The 22,525-nt window shown below is 42.2% G+C and overlaps 1 protein-coding gene across 2 annotated transcripts in view; it reads right to left on the reverse strand.

The window, feature by feature from the left end:
* Positions 1 to 9,075: 9,075 nt before the first annotated feature.
* BARD1 (BRCA1 associated RING domain 1) overlaps positions 9,076 to 22,525 on the reverse strand; it is a 62,209-nt gene continuing 48,759 nt past the window's right edge. For both annotated transcript variants that reach the window (XM_073646631.1, XM_073646630.1), the window contains 5 exons: positions 15,739 to 15,844; positions 13,658 to 13,790; positions 13,408 to 13,500; positions 10,088 to 10,185; positions 9,076 to 9,498 (listed from right to left, as the gene is read on the reverse strand). In XM_073646631.1, coding sequence (XP_073502732.1) covers positions 9,163 to 9,498; positions 10,088 to 10,185; positions 13,408 to 13,500; positions 13,658 to 13,790; positions 15,739 to 15,844 — 766 coding nt within the window. In that variant the 3' untranslated portion in view covers positions 9,076 to 9,162. The remainder of the gene's footprint in view (positions 9,499 to 10,087; positions 10,186 to 13,407; positions 13,501 to 13,657; positions 13,791 to 15,738; positions 15,845 to 22,525) is intronic.

Below are 22,525 nucleotides of genomic sequence, written 5' to 3' on the forward strand. Positions count from 1 at the left end.
TGCCCCAAAATGGTACAAATAAAAAATTCAGCTTAGGGCACAAAAGATAAGCCCTCACCAAGCCCCATATCCCCAAAAAATGAAAACATTTTGGGTCTCAGAAAATGTCGACAAAAGCAAACATTTTTGTTAAAAATGTCATAATTTCTTTTCACATCTTAAATAAAAAAAAATATAATATACAGTATATATATATATATATATATATATATATATATATATATATATATATATATATATATATAGAGATAGATAGATAGATAGATAGATAGATAGATATACACACACACACACTGCTCAAAAAAATAAAGGGAACACTTAAACAACAGAATATAACTCCACGTAAATGAAACTTCTGTGAAATCAAACTGTCCACTTAGGAAGCAACACTGATTGACAATCAATTTCACATGCTGTTGTGCAAATGGAATAGACAATAGATAGAAATTATTGGCAATTATCAAGACACACTCAATAAAGGAGTGGTTCTGCAGGTGGGGACCACAGACCACATCTCAGTACCAATGCTTTCTGGCTGATGTTTTGGTCACTTTTGAATGTTGGTTGTGCTTTCACACTCGTGGTAGCATGAGACAGACTCTACAACCCACAGAAGTTGCTCAGGTAGTGCAGCTCATCCAGGATGGCACATCAATGCAAGCTGTGGTAAGAAGGTTTGCTGTGTCTGTCAGCGTAGTGTCCAGAGGGTGGAGGCGCTACCAGGAGACAAGCCAGTACACCAAGAGACGTGGAGGAGGCCAACAACCCAGCAGCAGGACCGCTACCTCCGCCTTTGTGCAAGGAGGAACAGGAGGAGCACTGCCAGAGCCCTGCAAAATGACCTCCAGCAGGCCACAAATGTGCATGTGTCTGCACAAACGGTTAGAAACCGACTCCATGAGGGTGGTATGAGGGCCCGACATCCACAGATGGGGGTTGTGCTCACAGCCCAACACCATGCAGGACACTTGGCATTTGCCACAGAACACCAGTCGCCACTGACGCTCTGTGCTCTTCACAGTTTAAAGCAGGTTCACACTGAGCACGTGACAGACGTGACAGAGTCTGGAGACGCCGTGGAGAGAGATCTGCTGCCTGCAACATCCTTCAGCATGACCGGTTTGGCAGTGGGTCAGTAATGGTGTGGGGTGGCATTTCTTTGGAGGGCCGCACAGCCCTCCATGTGCTTGCCAGAGGTAGCCTGACTGCCATTAGGTACCGAGATGAGATCCTCAGACCCCTTGTGAGACCATGTGCTGGTGAGGCTGGCCCTGGGTTCCTCCTAATGCAGGACAATGCCAGACCTCATGTGGCTGGAGTGTGTCAGCAGTTCCTGCAAGAGGACGGCATTGAAGCTATGGACTGGCCCGTCCGTTCCCCAGACCTGAATCCGATTGAGCACATCTGAGACATCATGTCTCACTCCATCCACCAACGTCACGTTGCACCACAGACTATCCAGGAGTTGGCGGATGCTTTAGTCCAGGTCTGGGAGGAGATCCCACAGAAGACCATCCGCACCCTCATCAGGAGCATGCCCAGGCGTTGTAGGGAGGTCATACAGGCACGTGGAGGCCACTAACAATACTGAGCCTCATTTTGACTTGTTTTAAGGACATTACATCAAAGTTGGATCAGCCTGTAGTGTGTTTTTCCACTTTTAATTTTGGGGGTGATTCCAAATCCAGGCCTCCATTGGTTAATAAATTTGATTTCTATTGACTATTTTTGTGTGATTCTGTTGTCAGCACATTCAACTTTGTGCAGAACAAAGTATTCAATGAGAATATTTCATTCATTCAGTTATTTGAGTGTTCCCTTTATGTTTTTGAGCAGTGTATGTATACACATACATACATATACATATATATATTTATTTGGTATCTGCATACTCGTATTGACCTGGAGAATCATATTGGCAGGTCAGTTTTACCATATAGTGAACAAGGTAAATAAAAAACTCAACGCACAATTGTGCAATTGCACTTTATTGCAATTTCAAAGCACTTGGAATTATTTTTTCCTTGTTTTCCAATACACTATGTGGTAGAATGAATAGTGTCATTCAAAAGTACAACTTGTTCCACAAACAACAAGCCCTCATACATGGATGTGTACGGAAAAATAAAAGGTTATGGCCCTTGGAAAAAGGGGGAGGGCAAAAACAAAAAGGAAGGAGTTATATGGCTATTATAAGGATTGTAATAGCAGTAAGAGCTCCTCCCTGCTGGCTTCATCCTTCGGATATTCCTGATGGGTTTACGAACAAACTAAAAAGAAAGTCAGATCGATAAAAATTAAGGTTAGGGTACCTCCTTAATTCCTAAATGTTATCAGGCAGAACTTACAAGGCATTAAGTTCAACATTTCCACCAGTGAGCACCCTAGTGTCTCAATAACAAAAGACAGGAAGTGTTGGCATAGGAATTTTGGAACACCAGAATGGTGCTTAATAATTGAAATGTAACTTAATTTAAATAGATGATCCTATGAAAACTTTCTTCTTATTGACTCTCCAGTTTGTAAAACCTATTTTATTAAACATTTTTAGGCCATTCTTAATTAAATAAGGAGTCCTGCGTTCAGAATCCTCATCTCTTGGTCAGAGAAGTGGTTACAAAAAGAGTCCTTCTCTGGAGGACCCGTCCTGTATGACACAGACAGCCCAGTGATGTGAATGAATGTGTGAGACTGTCTCTGTGTGGTTGAGTCTAGAATATATGGACTCTTGGTGGTATATGTATATGTGAATAAATGTGTATGTATGTGCTCTGTATAAATGTATGTGCTGTGTGTATACGTGTGTGTGTGCACTATGTGTATGTATACATGGGTGAATACACGTGTTTGTGTAACAAACACCATATGTGATACGCACAATGTATGTATGTAGCATCCACATTTATAAACAACGGTATGCAGATGAGAGTTCATAGGTGTAAACATGTCAGCCATCGCCCAACGAATGAGCAAAATGCTGCTCATTCATCAGATGATTGGATTGTTTATGTTGGAACAAAAATCATTGTTCTCAGTAGCACTTTGCCCGGTGTAAGCTGCAGATGTGCTGCTGATAACATGATACAGTTTGGGGACAGATTAAACTATTAGTGATCGTTCTGTCCCCATCGTTCTTCCTCAGCTTGTATAAAGAGGCCGGTAAACAAGAGTTGAACGACTTCAATATTGTCTATCAAGCTCGTTTAGCGGTCTGAACTCAGAGAATGTAAATGCAACCGAATTGTTTGAGTGTGGTGGCATAATATGTGAGCATTTAGGGCCCCACTTTGTCTAAAACTAGCCCTGCAGCTTGGAACATGTAAGAGTGGGTGATGAAATAAGAGGCACAATTTTTTCAGCTCGAGTATTCAACTCTTATCTCCAATATGTATCGTCTACCACTCATTGATGAGCTTGTTTTACTCTTCCATGCTTCAAGTTTACCATAGTGGCACTTACATTTGACCAGGCCAGGTCTAGCACATCAGAAATTTAACTTACTTGTTGCAAATGTGGTATTGTAATGGCAGGACCAGGTTTAAAGTCATTGAGCTCTCAGTTAATAAACTCATGCTTCTGCTGCCAATGGTAAAGAAAGTAATTCATGTGTAATATCAACAGGATGAGTGGCAAAATAACTTTATTAAATCTTATATCACTGCACCTAGTTGTGCTGTTGAACACAATTCCCATTAGTACTTCACAAGGACAGTCCTTAAAAGGGTTAATCTAGAGTTGTCTCTTGAGCAGCTCAGTGCTATGCAGTCTCCTCACTTCCTGGTTTCTCGCATAGCGGGCTCTCCTCCTTCAGTGACAATTCTGGTAAGTAGCAGAGCTGTAGTATTAGTAGAATTCTAAAGCTCAACACAAGTTCTGCTGTAACACATGCAGCCCTTAGTGGTTTCTTTTGAATCTATACTGCCATCATTATGTTCTACATATAGAGATAACTAGGTGTTTGAACAAGCACACAGCTTGAGATGAGAGCAGAGAGTTATTAGTAGAACTACTATGAAAACTGCAGGTTGAGGATTTATAACTGCATTCCTTCAGATGAGAGGGAGGAGAGTAGATAGCTCCTGTATATAAATCAATCTTGAGCAGAGAGCCAACTAATTAGTCTAATAGTTAACCTCTCTTCTGGAATGTAACTACTGCTGCACTCTGGGTCTGGGGGCCCAGCTCCATGGAAACCAGCTGCACACTATAAAAGATAAAAGCTGTCATTGTAGCAGAATGACAACAGATAGAAAAAAAACAAAAACGTATTTATTTTCATACTTGATAATACTCCTTTAAAAACGGATGAACTGTCCATAGAATAAGTCATCAATAAGATCACTGGGAGTCTGACAGCTCACACTCCTATGGATCATCTGAAACCTGCACCAACAGCACTCAGATGTAAGATGTACAGAACAGAACACAACAGCCCCGTACAATGCTTTTTGGCCGCTGCCGAGTCTTGCATGGTATATCGGTTATCTTCCATTCAATTCAAGTAACTCTTCAGAATAAGCTGTGCTGTATATGGACATGAGGGATAACACTATATCTTTCAATTATATGACTTGTATCTTGCATTTTCACCAGCTTTCATCTCATCTATCTCTTAATTTGCAATCCACTGTGAAGGAAACAAGCTACTGTGATCTCACCCATACACTGCACAGCACACAGAGAGGGATTCCTGCTCTTCATTCTGTTTTTTAGCACACAATAACATGGAGGATATTATACATCAGAGCTGAACAGTCTTGTATGTGAAACCGCTCTGGAGTGAGGCAACACTTGTTAGAAAGTTCACCACAATCTTTCTGTTTTCCTCTGCCCGTTTCCTCACTCCTTCTCCATAGGAGTAAAATGGGTTGTGTGCTAGGACACCACAAGGATCCTACAGTCTGAGCAAGACATATTTGAGCTATTTTTTTTTTCATAGTGGATTATAATTTCAGGAGGCAAGGGAACAAGTGGCTGATAAATTGAGAAGGAAGCAAAGTTTGTTGAAAGTACCATTACATCTTTAGTCCTGAACAACCCCTTTACCAAATCTGCAATCCACCTCCCTAGTATACAGTAATATATGCAATACTGAAAGATGATCATCCGTAAAATGCTTTTCTGATACGGATAACAACTCGTACAGGATTTGTATAAATAGCAAATTTTCTTGTTATAAATGCATTAAAGTAAACAAAATAAAGAGTCTCAGGCTGTGTGCCCACGTAGCGTTTTTCAAGAGTTTTTGATGCGGAATTTCCGCAGCGGAAACGCTTGTAAAACGCTTGGTAACCCGCACCCCATGGTCCCCAATGGGATTCCGCAAGTTCTATGCACATGCTGCGGATTTTTCTGCAGCGTTTATGCTGCGTTCAAAAATCCGCAGCATGTCATTTAATTTTGCGTTTCCGCAAGCAGAATTGCCTTTGTCCAATGCATAAAAAACGCAAGGCAATTCCACATGTGGAAAACGCGTGAAAAATGCGCGATAAACGCGTGCGGAATTCCGCATGCGTTTTTCCGGGAGAGGACTTGCAGAAATGAAGCAGAAATTTTCTGCTTCATAAATGCAACGTGGGCACATAGCCTCAGAGTATGTTGAGATGTTGCGTTTTTACTGCAAAAAAAAATAAAAATTCCTTTTAGATTTGAAGCAGTTAAAAAAAATGCTTAAAGAGTGAAATGCTGCAGATTTTGAAGCTTTTTTTCACCCATTCAAACGAATGGGGAAAAAAAACATGTAAGAAAAGCACGAGCAAAAACGTGAGTATTTTATGCAGGAAAAATATAACTTTGTACTGTGTTAGCCAGTAGATAGCAAATATTAAAATTTGAGAGTCCTCAGTGGCTGAGACCTGTTAATGGCTAACTGAAAAGATGGTAACAAATTGCAAGCTTTCGAGACTACTCAGGTCTCTTCATCAGGCTAGTATAACACAAAATCTGAAGAATCGCATATTTATACACAAAAAGGACACAGGAATATTGATCGTTCTGCTTCACGTCACTCATCTAATTATTGCATTATTCCTGTGTCCAGTTGTGTATAAACATGTGACTTCAGATTTTGTTATACGGAGCCTGATGAAGAGACCTGAGCAGTCTCAAAAGCTTGCTGTTTATTACCATCTTTTCAGTTAGTCATTAAAAGGTATCAACCACTGAGGACTCTGATTTCCTGCAGCGTTTTTCCTGCCAAAACTCCAGTATTTTCATCAGATTTTTCTGCTGCAAACATGTTTCATGCTCGTACGGAGTACTCCCTCACACTTGTAATCCCAAGAAAGCATGGGTTAAGACATTTTCTGGCTTCATGTGCTATACACCTGCAGCAACATGAACACATGGTTGTGATCTCTTTAAGAATAGGTACATGTTAATTATGTACCTATATAAAGTGTTGGAAAGTTAGTATGAAGCTGTTGAGTCTGGAAGAGCATTGTGGCCTGTTATAAATAGAAGCCACTCTGCTGATGTGATCAGAGCCATACTTTTTTCATAAAGGTAGCAGAATTGTGTTGTCCAGCGATGGCTCATTACTATTTAATTGGCATGACCTGTTACAAAACAAAATGCTAATCTCTAAAGCTGCTAACGTTTTGTTGCCAAGGTTGTTGTGAATGTGTTTTTTTTTCTGGTAAAAGCAAAAGACTTCTTTTCATTCTCCAGTTTCTATTCTCAGTGATGTTTGATTTAAAGTGGACACAACATCATTTATCTGATCTCATTTCCCTCCCCCAAAGTTTAAAGCTCCACTCAGTTTTCTTTTATTGCACCGCTGGAGTGGCGCTTTAAATGTTATTCTCCTGCCCCGTCTCAAACTCACCTTCAGGCGTTTTCATCTGTTTTTTTGCCATCGCTCCCGTCTGTCTCCAGCAACAAAAGTGACCTGTCAGCTGCTCCAATGTTTCATGGAGCAGGTGACTGAAGAAGGAGGTCTTGTGAGGTAGACTGAAAAGATCTTTCCTGCCCAATTACCTGTACTCCGTAAATCTCAGAGGGTCAGATAACAATAGGAACATGTGTTTACACATAGAGAAGGGAAGAGCCTTTGTCCACAGGAAATACATCCTGACTGGAAATGACACTTGTCACCTGTAAGGGAAATATTACATTTACACCAGGCACCGGTGAAGAGTCATGAATATTGGAGTCTGTGTAGATCCGATAGTGAAGGGACATACATTTTCAGCTTCCAGGCTAAATCGGGGAAGAATATGTATATTTTTTCCATAACTGACACCTGCCTATAAGCCCCAAATCAACAGTGGCTACAGCCGTGTTATGTTTGGTACCTATGGAAAGGTAAAATCCCAATAAAAATATGTCGGCGATCTCGAACTTATGCGATCGTCAGGAGTGAAGACATTTCATAAGTTGGGAATTTCATAAACACCTGAAGGGCTGAGAACTTCCCACAACCCAGTCAAAGTGAGGTCATCAAGGGAGGGTGTGTGGGTGCAACTTAGGTGCTGATAAAAGGTCAAGTTAAATTATGATCTGTGTTCCAGTAGAGAGATACACATCAGTGTATGCATGATACCTGTCCACTGGACGTTTCCAATCAACGTGCTCTCCTTCGCTAGCTGAATCAACTCTCTGATCAGCTTAGTAAGTTTATTTTGTCATTCCTTTTTATTGTATGTAATTTTATATGCTGTATTGTTTTGACCCCTTTATAAAAAATATACAACAGATTTTACAAACACTGCCTATCGTTCTGGATTAAATATAAAATGTAAGTTTTATTCCTTTTGTTCTGTAAATCGGACCCCGAAGCCATACACTATCAGAAATCAGGCATCCAGCTAGCCTGCATAAAAAACGACTGGTGGTGGCAGCTAATAATCTTTCTTGGGTTATCGTGGAATTAGCAGTGACCGTATCACAGGTATATACATATATTCAAGTGTTGGAATCTGAGGTGTATATGCCATATGCTCACTGTTAATTTCCCAATAACCAGCCTATCAGTGGGAACAGCCTGTGGCCTCCTCCGTTAATTGGTCAATCGCGCAATTGTCCGGACGATAGGGGGCAGGAGAGATGTTCAGGATAAAAAAAAAATCACAGCAAGTGGATCTGTGCGACCTCCAAGCTGTGATTATCGTGACCATTCCTATACATTTAAGTCTCGAAAATTCTTCACCAGCAGTGTATCACACTTGCATTCCTTTCTCTGAATTTTGGAGTCTTTTTCCAGTCTCTCCCTGCTCTCTCAATATAGGTGGAGCTAGCGCAGGACAAGGGGTTGATGCCACAGCCCATCTAACTCATGACTAGCTGTGGTGGTTCCTACGCCAGAAATCTCTCTCAAGTACCTGACTGGAGTAAGATTTCTAAGGTGGTAGACAGAAGTGCACGCCACTCGTCAGATGCACCAGATTTGTAAGAGTCTGAGAATCAGAAGAGTTCGACTCCAGCACACTCCCTCGTTGTTCATGTTGGTCTTGAATCGAGCCCAAACTAATGAAAACTCTAAATACTTATGGTTCATATGCCTTTGTAATAAAAGATCAGGAAAACAGATTCATTTTTTTTTTATTTGATTGGTAGCAAAAACATGGTTGTTGGCAAAAATTAATAGGTGTAAAATGGTAGACATGTAAAAGAGAACAAAAAAATAAAACACAAGAAAAACAGTAAGGGAAAATGTGAAAAATGTTAAACAATATAGATATATATTTCATCAGTGTGTTACAACTCATTCTAGATATGGTAACACATTTAAAGAGTATTTATCTAGAAGAGCGCCTAAAAGTGACATCTTACATCTTTGGCTGCAGTTAGCCTTGTAGTGACATCACGAAAAGTTATTCACCCCATTCGGGTTTCTTAAACGCTCAGATTAATGCCGCAATCCCACATCCATGATGCACGGACTGTCTACAGGTCTCCTGACCCAAACTTGACATCCTCATAGATAGAGAAGGCTGTCAAGTTCAGGTCAGGAGTCCAGCAGACAGGCCGTGTATCATGGTCCATGCGAATGCGGCATGAGGCTATGATTTTGCCAAGAATTAATGCTTGGCAGACAGCACATTATTACAGCTGGATTATTATTTATATTGTATGTTCATTAAAATTATAATAAAGCAGCTAACAGTCAAGTTTTTTTTTTTATACCAAAGCGTCTCATATCTTGCATACCTGGAGGTTACGCTATGTTTGAGGCACTGGTAGTAGCTGAAAGCTGGTTATACAGTCGATTAGCCAACTTGAGGGGGCAAACCAAACCTTACCTTGGCGCACCCTGCCTGGAATGAATTTGGAGGCTTTATCATAGATGACATATTGGGTACAAAACCTCTGGTCAGAATCGGCGTCAGCATGGTACGCCACCGTGTTAATGGTTTGTGTTACATCACTATCTGGCTTTGGTTGGCGGATTAAGATTTGGCCACCAGCAGCTTTAACAAGTTCAATCAGGTCTTCCTTTCTGTGTTCTTTGAAACATCCAAGGAAGTAAAAATGACATCCATCCAGCAGGCTCGGCAGCTGAGCGAGACAAAACAAACCCAATTACATAAGGGAAAGGATGGAAAAAGTGCTATTCCCTTCTTAGACATTCACGGTAAATGCGGGTTTCACACCCTACTCCGGACTGATTATGGTGCAGAGGAAGAAAAAAATAAAATAAATATAGTCCACTGAATGGCAAGACCCTGTACACTACGATGGTGGAAATAATCAGGCAGTAAATATGAAGAACCCCTTTTCTTAAGGGCTCATTTACACTTAGGATTTCAGGCCAGTGATGATCCACATGACTATATTTAAGTCGGTGCTTGTTTATTCAATTGTTTACACCACACAGAGAAATGATGGGGCAGAGCGGTCGCTAATACAATAGATCTGTCCCCATATACAGTACATGTTATCGCAGCTCATGTCTTGCTTACACAGGCCGATGTGTTGTCGATAAAAAGGAATTAAATGCATGCATAAAAAATAAAATCAGGCGCCAAGAGTTTTGCATGTTTACACCAGCAGATTATTGGGAATAAGGGTACGTACTTAGTTGTGCGCTGATTATTGGCTTATATTAAAAGGATCATATAAAATGTGAATAGACCTAATAATTTACCAGCTGTTCTCTATTGAGCCGAGCTTTGTGAGGTCCACAGTCCACTTCGTGAAGCTCTTCTGGCTCTCGTCTTCTTGTCTTGAGACAGGTCTTCACCCCTGAAAAACACCCAGAGGCACGGTATATGAATTATGTAATAGACCGTTACTGATAACACATGCTATTTTGCTACAGGTACGGACTGAGGGAAAAGTACAGAACACAGCGTAACTGAGGTTCTCTATTTGCGTTCACTATGAAATGTGAACCTAGAACACAAGCACATGCCCAACAGTGAGGAACGCCACACGTGTGCACATATGCACCATCTGCACAAGGTCATAACGAAAATCACACTTTGAACAGGACTGGGAATATTGTGCACTGAAAACCCACAAGTGATTAAAACACAGCATTAAACCCAGCTAATTTGCTGGAGAAAAGGCTTTAAACATTTTGCATAAATATACCGATAGTTAATGGTTCTCTATTGGGCTCCATTTAGTGGTATGGAGTCTCCAAAGTCATTAAAACTTCGTAGTCTACCCTGAAATAATTGAGATCCCCACAGTTAGAGAGCTCATTTGAGAAGCTAACGGCACGTGAACATTTAGCTACGTGTTACTGGATAGACAAGTATTATCCTGTTATAGTGGAAGTACGATCTCAGGTGGCATGAATGTATGGTCCTCCCGAATACACGAATGAGGGCAAATATGGACGTACAGAGACTAGTAGAATGACAATCTTCAAAAGTTCGAGTTCTTGAACTTCTGGTTTCATATAAACCAAGTGGGATCATGATACGTTCGGCGACAGCCAATTTAAATATCTGGAAAAGTCAGCTTCTTTGATATAAATGACGTTCACCAGCTCCCTGGGAGTGATTTTACATATTTCAGTTGTGTTGGTGCAATTTTTGCACCATTTTGTGAAACATGTGACTTTTGCGCTAATAAGTTGCAGAACTCAGACATAAAAAAGAAAAGATTTTTGGTAGTTCTTGGAAAAATCTCTTGTAGTCTTCACGGGGGGGGGGGGCCAACACACAGGAACCATGGGTTAGTTTGCTGCCATATAGAGGCTGACACGAACAATATATCTTTTAAAAAAAAAAAAAAAGTTGGCTCTTCCCAAATACCCCCTTTGCTAGCACCAGCCTGCACAGTTAGTGAGAAAAGAGAAGCAAAAAGAAAAAAAAAATGAAGAAATGAAAGAAAAAGCATAACTACCCCAGGAGGAAAAAACTGCCTAAATGCACACCCGACCGGACAACCAAGAGTGGCAGCTGTGTCACATAATGAAGGCTACAAGAAAGATTTTACGGTGAGTACCAAAAATCGTAAGTTTCTCAGTCACTTCATTGGGGGACACAAGAATCATTGAACGTCCTAAAGCTTTCCCTGGGGTGGGGATAACGAACAAACATTATACTGTTTCCACAGAAGTGATCACTCTCGCATAGGCTGCTACCTGGGTTAGCGCTGTCGCCAGCACCTTCCTGCCAAGACTTGTATCTGCAAAAGCAAGGGTGTGGAGCCTGTAAAGCCTAGAAAAGGTATGAACTGATGACCAAGTAGCTGCCTTACAGAGTTGCAAAACAGATGCCAGGAGACCGACAGCCCAGGAAGCCCCCACAGAGTGTGCCCAAACCCCGAATCTGGCCTTCACCCTATATGCTTCAATAATGGCCAACTCCAGTGATCATGGCTCTAACAGTGTCCAACTTGTACAAAGATCTGAGCAGGAAGAGAGGCGAATTGCAAAAGGAGGGCAAGACAATGTCCTCGTTAAGGTGGAAAGTCAAGACCACCTTAGGAAGAAAAAAAAAAAGATAGAACTGGCTGCAATACCACCTTGTCCAGGTGCAGGATGAGGCAAGGACAGGACAGTCAACTCCGAAACCACTCTGATGGAGGTAATTGCTATAAGAAAAGATACCTTACAGGAAAGATGGAATGGCGAGATGTCGCTAGTTGGCTCAAAAGGGTGAGGACTGAAGAGTCTCTAAAACAAGATTGAGATCCCAAGCATCAGGGGTGGACGGTAAGGTGGCTTAACGTGCACCACTACCTGGAGAAAAGTCTTGACCTGCAGCTTGGAAGCCAGATCTCTCTGAAATAAAATAGCCAAAACAGAAACTTTGCCCTAGAGTGAACCAAGCTCCAGTCCTGACTCCAGACCGACTGCAAAAAGGAGAGAAGCACCAGCAAGGAGAAGGTGATTGGGGCAATGTTGCAGGACTGGTAGATAAGGAAAGAGGAGGGCTTTCGTGCCTTAATCATGGTCTAGATAACTTGACCAGACAGTCCTGATGCCCTCAATAACGGCTTCAACATCCATGCTGTTAAACTGAATGACTGTAAATGATGCAAGAGCGGACCCTGGGAAATAAGATCTGGACGATCCAGGAGAGCAAAAGGGATATCTGCCAGGAGGTTGATCATGATGGCGAACCAGAATCTTGGAAGAGAGTCAGACATGAGGAGGGTGACTGGAATCCCCTGTGCCCTGATCTTCTTGAGGAGCCTGGGTAGAGGGGGGAAAAGTGGAAACAGGTATGGGAGGGTGAACTGAGACCAAGGGATTGCAAACGCTTCAACCACAACCGCAAGAGGATCTCCAAACCGGGCCACAAACCTGTGCTTCTTGCAGTTTAGCCTGGACTCCGATAGATCTATATCTGGCATGCTCCACCAAAGAAACACATCCGGGTGAAGTAATACGCTAAAAAAAAAACGGCCAGCGTGCACAGCTCACTAGCAAAACAACAACACATTTCTATTTTTTTTTTCTTATCCTTTCCTTCAATTAACAGAAAAAAAAAAAAAACGAATGTAAAACAAAATCAGACCACTTGTACCCTCTTAATTCTGCCTCACACCTCCCACTGGCCAGAAAAGGTGCCGCAACCCCCCCCCCCCTCCTTAAACAGGGTCCAACAGCCAAACTCAGGGGGACGAAGGAGTAGAGGAAAGCAGGATAGGGATAGCACTTAAAGCAACAAATATGGGCCAGATTCACCAGTATCTCTGTATTACACGGTCGGCCATTTATCTGAACGGTTGCCATATACCTGGCCTATTGGCTGATCTATGAGGGTTGCAGATACAGACTTCAGAGATGGGGCTGACTTCATGACCTGACTGTTTTTAGCCTTTTACAAACCCAGAGCACTGACTGCACCTCGGCCCATCAATGCTGCCCACTAAACATCCCCAGGACGCCAGGCTGCACTAATCGATCCAATGTTCTGCTGTGCCACAGGGTGTAATTGCAGGGCTATGAATGCAAGGGATAAAATACTCGCTGCGCAATGTCACACAATGCTTAACACTTACAAGCGCACTGCAGGATCCAGCATCCAGATAATATTCCCATCATGCACTTCATGGTACGCAGCACAGGTTCATCGCCAACGATGACGTGCGTAACTGAAATCAAGAAGACAAGCAAACTACTACAATGATTGCTGGAAAACAGATGCATGACAGTATCTGCTATGCTCAGTACAGGGCAATGCAAGGAGATGCCATCAAGTAAAATGGCAATTACCTTCTGCTAGGATGACACATACAGATGCGGTCCTACCTGAGCTGGTGAAGGTGGGACATACGTCTGCCTTTAATAATGGCACAAGTTTGTGGAGATCAGTTTTCTGAGATGTAGACAAACCGCTTCCTAAAATGACCAGAGATCCTTCTCTGCACTGGACGGACTTTTGCTGTGAAGAACAGGAAAATCCACCATTATAGTCACATTGCTTTCAGTGTAATAATCAATCATTCGTGGTCAAATAACACTGATGTTTAGGTTAGTAGGATTATGACAATACCAATCTTACAAAAATAGTGACAAACCAAAAATGTGTTATTTGATATAGCCAGCATCTAAGGCGTGTGGAGGGTTCAGGTCCGGAGCCAGCTCACTTCAGCGCCAATGTACAAGTTCATGAAAACAGAAAACATACATCGACAGACCAATTTCTATCAGCGCCCTGGGTGAGATTGATATCAGTGTTTGGTCCGTGTGTCCGTTTTTTTACCATGAGCGTTTCATCAGTTTTATTTGCAAGCAAAATAAAAATCTGCTGAAGTTTTGTGACGCAATGAAAACACATGAAGCCTGATTCATCAAGTCAAACACAGTTCACACTGATCCTGATGAGGGGGTGTGCTGGTATCTGAAGCTCCTAATTCATAGAGGTGCACAAATGACTATCCAGATTCAATATGCAAATTACCTCTTCAGAGATGAAGAGGGCTTGAACTCTAGCGACACCTATTGGAAGTAGCCCTGAAAGTCAATATCGACTCTTTAACAAGCCTTGCCGTATGATAAAAGTCAAAGCAGAATCTCAATTTGCAGACAGTGTTTCGGGGTGTTGCCCCTCCTCAGTGCAAAATGTGAGATCCAATAAGTGGCTCTAGAGTTCTAGTCCTCTTCCTGTCTGAAGAGGCAATTTGCATACTTAAATTTCCCAGAGCAGCATGACATATAAGTCTCCTTACTCTGACATGCCAGGCCTGGCATGACAATACACAAGGAGAAACCTTACCCCTTAGATGCCAGTCCAGAGCCTCTCATCTAGCCAAATCAGATTCCATACTTTGCACTGACGAGGGGCAATACACTGTAACAGTGTCTGCAAACTGAGATTCTGGTTTGGCTTTTATCCCAAGTCATATGGCAAGGCTCGTTAAAGGCTTAATATTGACTTTTAGGATTGCCACTTCCAATAGGTGTCACTAGAGTTCTAGTACTCTTCCTCTCTGAAGAGGCAGTTTGCATATTTCATTTCCCAGAGGAGCATGCATAGCGTAAAAGTCTCTTCACTCTGACATGTCAGGCTAGGCATGACACTTTACACAAAGAGAAACGTTACCCCTTGGATCCCCATTTAGTTTCATGAATATGCATAGTCTGATGAGTGGCATGCGCCTCCGTGCGCTATGCCAGAAATCTTACTCCATTCAGGTACTGGAGTGAGATTTCTGGCATAAGGAATGCCACGAATTAGACAAGCTTTGGCGTCCTGCACCCACAGCACTCCAGTCCCAGCTCTGCCCATTTTGACAGAGTTAGGAGAATCTGGGGTAAAAACACCAAAAAGTCGCTAAATTTTGCCACCACTTGGAGTTACGCTTAAATGTCTTGAGTTTTCAAACCTTTTATGCCAGAATTCTGGCGTTAAAAGATTTTGAAAAAAAAAAAAAACGATCATTTTTGCACAACTTTTAGTATTCTCACACATTTTTGCCAAGTTCCAGCCAAGTGAGAGTATCTGTGGTGGCACGAGGGGACTGCTGCTTTTCAAATTCACGATGATCGGCGGCGTTCACTATGGCGTAAATCATACTCTAGGAGGTGCACGCCACTTGCCCGGCATACGCCTCTTCATGAATCAGGAGCGAACGTCAGCCTTGATACATCGGGCCCATAGTATAGAACACGCAAGTTAAAAAGGGACTTCTGATTGGGGCCTTAGGATCAGCTGTAGTCTTTGAGGTCAGATCCTGATCTATGATGTAGCGTAATATCTAGGGTGTGCACCACTTTTTTGGATAGAAAGCCCTCAATGAAAAATGTCTGAGCACAAACGTTTGACACTAGAGAACCGCAGACCGTATATTGTATTAGTTCTGTGCGATGAGGATGACTTCTGTACTTACTGTGGGGCCCGGACTGTATAGCTGCTGTTTTGTCTGCGTTTGCAGCAAAGCCGACTTTATCTCCGCTGTTTCCGCATAGTCCACGGGCCGCAGACCGAATATATTACTGGTAAAACAAGCACAGATGGGTTTTAAGTAAATACAATATGTGACTGGATTCTTAACTAGGTACATTAGCAAGAATCAAGTTTATTTCCCGTGTCTTGTTTCTCTGTAGATTGGACTCTCAACACACAAAAACATGAGCCTTGGAATTGCAGGCAAGACAGATGGACCGCAGGCGGACAAGTTGCTGAATAAAGCATGGCGAGTAACACAGAAGTCAATGTCTTTCTCCGCTCACACCACGGTCTTCTGTTTACTGGAGATACAAGAGGAACCAGACAGCCGTAGGAAACCCTCCTCTACACGCATCCCAGAGACGGGCTAAAGTTCCAATTCTACAGGAGAAATCTCATAATGTCAAGTTGTGGCTAGGCTTTTCCAAGTTTGGACTTTCTTTTAAGAGTCTAAAAGGTAAATATGTATATGAGAACATGCTGCCATCAACGCCCCCTTTAAAAGAGCTCAGCAAAATATACGGTTCCTTAAAGGAGTTGTCCACTACTTGGACAACCCCTTCTTGATCTCAATGTTTGGCCCCTTTAAAATAAAGCTTATACTCACCTCCCGTGCTGGCACCATTCCCATGGAGTCGGAACTTGTGGTCCCGTGCTGTTGTTGTGACATGTGACCCCAGAGTCCAATCAGCACTTGCGTCACTGTCCCCGCCTTTGGACAAATCGAACATGAAGAGCAAGTCCGGACTGCAGCCGATCTCTGACTTCCTCTTCATGTTCAATTCGACAGGAGGTGGGGACAGTGACACCAGCGCTCATTGGGCGCCGCCATCACAACAACAGCACGGGAGCCCTGGGGACAGTGTGGGGTATTGGAGCCAAGTGTGGGGTATGACAAGGAGTTGTCCAAGTAGTGGACAACTTCTTTAAATAAAGTTTATATAATGTAGGCAGTGAACGACCAAAAATATAATAATCTAACCACTTCTCCCAAGTATACTTGAAACCGGCAGCAAGCAAAGGGTTACACCACCTTGGTGGTACAGAACTTTTGGATCAGCTCTTTTCTGGGATGCCCTGATTAATTTTGCACTAATAGAAGCCCCCGGTTCTCTTGCATTAATAATGTGCTGGGACCTGGCACATTACAAATGCTCCAGATTAACGGATAATTGGTTCAGCCTCAGCACGGCATCCTGGGAGTTCCAGCCCATTAAATACTGTCACGCTGCTCTGTTCTGGCATGCATCAAAGGGGCAGGTATTTGGCCCTTCATGAAGCCAGCTACTTTCTCAGGTACAATCTAAGTTCGGTGACAAATGTATCTCAGCGTAATCACATCATCTGTATGATCACATTGATGGCAGAAGTTTGTTACTCTACATGCTATGAAAGTATACACACATACACAGTCAAAATTGTTGGTACCCCTCCATTTAATAAAGAAAACTCCACAATGGTCACAGAAAACTTTAATCTGACAAAAGTAATAAATTAAAAATCTATGAAAATGAACAAATGAAAGACAGTCATTGCTTTTCAACCCTGCTTCCACAGAATTAAAAAAAAAAATGAAACTCATGAAATAGGCCTGGACAGAAATGATGGTACCCCTGAAAATAATGTGACAAAAGGGACATGTTAAATCAAGTTGTGTCCACTAATTAGCATCACAGGTGTCTACAATCTTGTAATCAGTCAGTGGGCCTGTATATAGGGCTGCAGATACTCACTGTGCCGTTTGGTGACATGTTGTGTACCACACTCAACATGGATCAGAGGAAGCAAAGGAAAGCGTTGTCTCAGGAGATTAGAAGGAAAATTATAGACAAGCATGTTAAAGGTAAAGGTTATAAGACCATCTCCAAGCAGTTTGATGTTCCTGTGATTACAGTTGCACATATTATTTAGAAATTTAAGATCCATGGGACTGTAGCCAACCTCCCTGGACATGGCCGAAGGAGGAAAATTGATGACAAATCAAAGACGGATAATACGAATTGTAACAAAAGAGCCCAGGATAACTTCTAAAGAGATTAAAGGTGAACTTCAAGCTCAAGGAACATCAGTGTCAGATCGCACCATCCGTTGTTGTTTGATCCAAAGTGGACTTCATGGAAGACGACCAAGGAGAACACCATTGTTGAAAAAAAAATAAAAAATCATATAAAAGCCAGATTGGAATTTGCCAAACTACATGTTGACAAGCCACAAAGCTTCTGGGAGAATATCCTATGGACAGATGAGACAAAAATGGAAGTTTTTGGCAAGGCACATCAGCTCTTTGTTCACAGAGGGAAAAATGAAGCACATCAAGAAAAGAACACTGTCCCTACTGTGAAACATGGGGGAGGCTCTGTTATGTTCTGGGGCTGCTTTGCTGCATCTGGCACAGGGTGTCTTGAATCTGTGCAAGGTACAAAGAAATCTCAAGACTATCAAGGGATTCTAGGAAGAAATGTGCTGTCTAGTGTCAGAAAGGTGGGTCTCAGTCACAGGTCATGGGTCTTGCAACAGTATAAGGACTTAAAACACGCAACTAAAGACACCCAAGAATGGCTAAGAGGAAAACATTGGATTATTCTGAAGTGGCATTCCATGAACCATGACTTAAATCCTATTGAGCATCTTTGGAAAGAGCTGAAACATGCCGTCTGGAAAAGTCAACCTTCAAACACAAGACAACTGGAGCAGTTTGCTCATGAGGAATGGGCCAAAATATCTCTCGAGAGGTGCAGAAGTCTCATTGACAGTTACAAGAATCGTTTGATTGCAGTGATTGCCTCAAAAGGTTGTTCGACAAAATATTAAAAGTTAAGAAGAACCATCATTTCTGTCCAGGCCTATTTCATGAGTATAACCCCTTCATGACCGGAATATTTTCCATTTTTGCATTTTCGTTTTTTGCTCCCCTTGTTCCCAGAGCCATAGCGTTTTTATTTTTTGGTCAATATGGCCATGTGAGGGCTTATTTTTTGCGGGACGAGTTGTACTTTTAAACGCCATTACTAGTTTTACCATATCGTGTACTGGAAAACGGGAAAAAAATTCCAAGTACGGTGAAATTGCAAAAAAAATGCAATACCACAGATGTTGTTTTTTTTTTACCACGTTCACTGAATGCTAAAACTGACCTGCCATTCTTATTCTCCAGGTCATTACGAGTTCGTAGACACCAAACATGTATAAGTTCTTTTTTATTTAAGTGGTGGAAAAAAAAAATCCATTTTCAGAGACCCGTAGCGTCTCCATTTTTCTGGATCTGGGGCCGGGTGAGGGCTTATTTTTTGCACACCGGGCTGACATTTTTATTGATACCATTTTGGGGTAGATCCGATGTTTTGATCGCCCGTTATTGCAATGGTGCAGCTACCAAAAAAACGTAATTCTGGCATTTGGAATTTTTTTCTTGTTTCGCCGTTTACAGATTGGATTAATTCTTTTTTTATATTGATAGATCGGGCGATTCTGAACGCGGTGATGCCAAATGTTTGTATGTGGGATTTATTTTTTATCGGGAGAAAGGGGGGCGATTTAAACTTTTATATTTTTTTTTATATTTTTAAAAACATTTTTTTAAAACTTTTTGCATGCTTCAATAGTCTCCACAGGAGACTAGAAGCAGCAACTGTCCAATCGCCTCTGCTACATACAGATGATCAGCAGATCACCTGTATGTAGCAGAAATGCTCCTGTACTATGAGCGACGACCACTAGGCAGCGCTCATAGCAATCTTTTCAGGACAACCACTGGGGTCTGCTGCAGACCTCGGGTTGTCATGCCGACCCATCGGTGACCCGCGATCACGTGACGGGTACACCGATGGGCGGGGTAAGTGACGCGCTTCCGGCGCGGCGCTGTTAAATGCCGCTGTCAGAGATTGACAGCGGCATTTAACTAGTTTACAGCCGCGGGTGGATCGCGATTCCACTCGCGGCTGTTGCGGGCACATGTCAGCTCTAATAATCAGCTGACATGTACCCGGTTCAGTGAGGGCTCACTGCCGAAGCCCCCGCTGAACCGGGTGTCATGTGTCATTAAGGGGTTAATTTTCTTAAAAATTCTGTGGAAGCAGGGTTGAAAAGCAATGACTAACTTTCATTTGTTCATTTTCATAGATTTTTAATTATTACTTTTGTCAGATTCAAGTTATTTCTGTGACCATTGTGGGTTTTTCTTTCATTAAACGAGGGGTACCAACAATTTTGACCACGTGTGTAAATATATATTATGTATATGCACACATTACTCCAGAGAGTCTACAGACTTTCATAGTTTGAGAAGACACGTGATCCAATTCCACCACTTGCAAGCTTGGAGATAAAGTGGGTGTAAATCTGCGCTGCCAGAGATCTAATATATGAAGAGAGACCAAAAAAAGTATGGATGCGGTTTTTGTCAACATGTTTTGTGGCGTTCATACCTCTTCATCAGTTCCATCATTGTGGTTTGTGCTGATGAAGAGATATGAACATCCCCAAAACACATTGACAAATAAAAAGGACATCCATACTTTTTTGGTCTCTCATCGTATATTGGATCTCTAGCAGCGCGGATTTACATCCACTTTATTTCCAAGTTTGCATCCCATCATTTTTGGTGGCTCTGTAACAGCCTATTCAAAAAAGCTAACTAAGGGGTTATGACTGTCACCAGGTGAGCAAATCCCATTTTTACCTTTTCCCTTGTAAACCGGATAAGAGCTTATTGCCTTTATTGTCGGTTCCAGCTTTTATTTTATTCATAATTCCACCACTTGGCATACGATCAGAAAAGAATAAAACAGAAGGCAGGCCCTGGAGCCTCTACCGATATGGTGGGAGTGAGTCCCACATCGATATTGAGGGAGTAGGGGCCTTCACCAGAACGATTTGCTATAGGTGTACAAAAAAATATTAAATGCAATACTGTAGTTTTTTTTTGGCTGTGAATCAAAAGTAAAAACTGCAATAAAACAGATTAGCATTAATCCGTGTAGTTCACATGTGCAGGTCTTGTTACTGTTGAAAGACCTGAAAACAGTATGAGGAGCTGAAAAGAGGTTTGGGGATATTTAGTTAATTTTGGGGTCCATATTCTGGCATCTTTTATTATTCTTGGGTCTGGTCTGAATTTATCTAGAAAATCTGTATTTACTCAATAGTGTAAAATGGTATGTTTTTAATTTGAGGTTTGGCTTGGAGTCTTTTAACTGGGGTCTTTAATTGTGGGGTTTGATGAAGGATATTTGCACTCTTTGTAACTGAAATACCGTAGGTTAGCAATGTTTGGGGGGAAAGAACAATAAATATGGCGGGTAGAGGTTTATAGAAAAAAAAAAAAAAAAAAGGACATGGTGCATAAAAGTCCCAAATGCTCTGCTGGCATTAACATCAGCAAAACACTGCGTCAGAGGCATCATGGCATGGGTTTCCATGGTCAAACAACTGCATATGCAAGAATTACATCACCAAGCACAATAGCAAGCGTCAGATGGAGTGGTGTACAGCAGCCGCCTCTGGACTGTAGCAGTGGAAACATTCTGTGGAGTAACAAATCATGCTGCATCTAATGGAGGAGTCTGGGTTTGGTGAATGCCAGGAGAACGTTATCTGCCCGACTGCATTGTGTCAGCTGTAAAGTTTGGTGGAGGAGCTTGTTTTTCAAGGGGCGACCTCGATTCTTAGTTCCTAAAACACTTAGGCTGCATGCCCACAATGCTTTTAAGCAATTCCACTGCGGAAACGTATAAAAAACGCTTGGTAGAAGGCCTGCCGTGTTCCCCAATGATAATCCGCTTGTACTGTGCACATGCTGAGTATTATCATTGCGGAAAAATACGCAGCACTACCAATTATTTTGTGGAATCGCGGCGTTTTCGCCGCCATTGACTTGTATTGGATCGCATAACATCCGCATCACTAGATAAGTACATGCGGATTTCATGCGATTCAATGTGCGGATGGTACCCGGGTTTGGAGAAGAGGAGACTCATCCATACCTGGGTACCATAGAACCAATAAAAAAATATATATATTATACTTGCCTTCTGATGGCCCCCGGTGTCCTTAGCGATGCGTCCTGGCTTGCCGGCAGCTTTCGATGGTAAAAGGACCTGTCATGACATCATTCAGTCATGTGACGGGTCAAGCGACCAACGGCAGCGGTCGCATGACCCGCCACATGACGCAATTATGTCATGGCAGGTCCTTTTACCATCGCGAGCTGCCGGCAAGCCAGGACGCATCGCTAAGGACACCGGGGGCCATCAGAAGGCAAGTATAATATTTATTTTTTATTTTTTTTACCATTATTTCGGTCACACTATATAAATCCATGCCGGTTGCAAGTGATGCTAAAATCGCTTGGAACGCGCTTGTCAACCCGCATGCGGAAATGCATGTGAAGAACGCTTCACTTCCGCATGTCCCTGGCAGGAAAACACATGTACAATCCGCATGTACAATCCGCATGCGTTTTTTCTGCCAGGGAGATGTAGAAACGCTGAGAAAAATCCGGAGCATTTCTGCATCGCGGGCACATAGAAGACATTTTGGACAGTCTTATCCTTCCATTTTTGTGGGAAGACACTTTTCTGTTCCACAATGACTATGCCCCAGTGAATAAAACAATATCCATAAAGACATGGTTGGGGGACTTTGGCGTGGAAGACCTTGACCAGCCGCACACAGCCCTATCCTCAACTTTATTGACCACCTTTGGGATAAAACTAGAACAGAGGTTTAGA

The sequence above is a fragment of the Phyllobates terribilis genome, unplaced genomic scaffold (assembly GCF_046119375.1).
Source record: "Phyllobates terribilis strain yellow unplaced genomic scaffold, ASM4611937v1 Scaffold_9__5_contigs__length_417890890, whole genome shotgun sequence".
NCBI lineage: Eukaryota > Metazoa > Chordata > Amphibia > Anura > Dendrobatidae > Phyllobates > Phyllobates terribilis.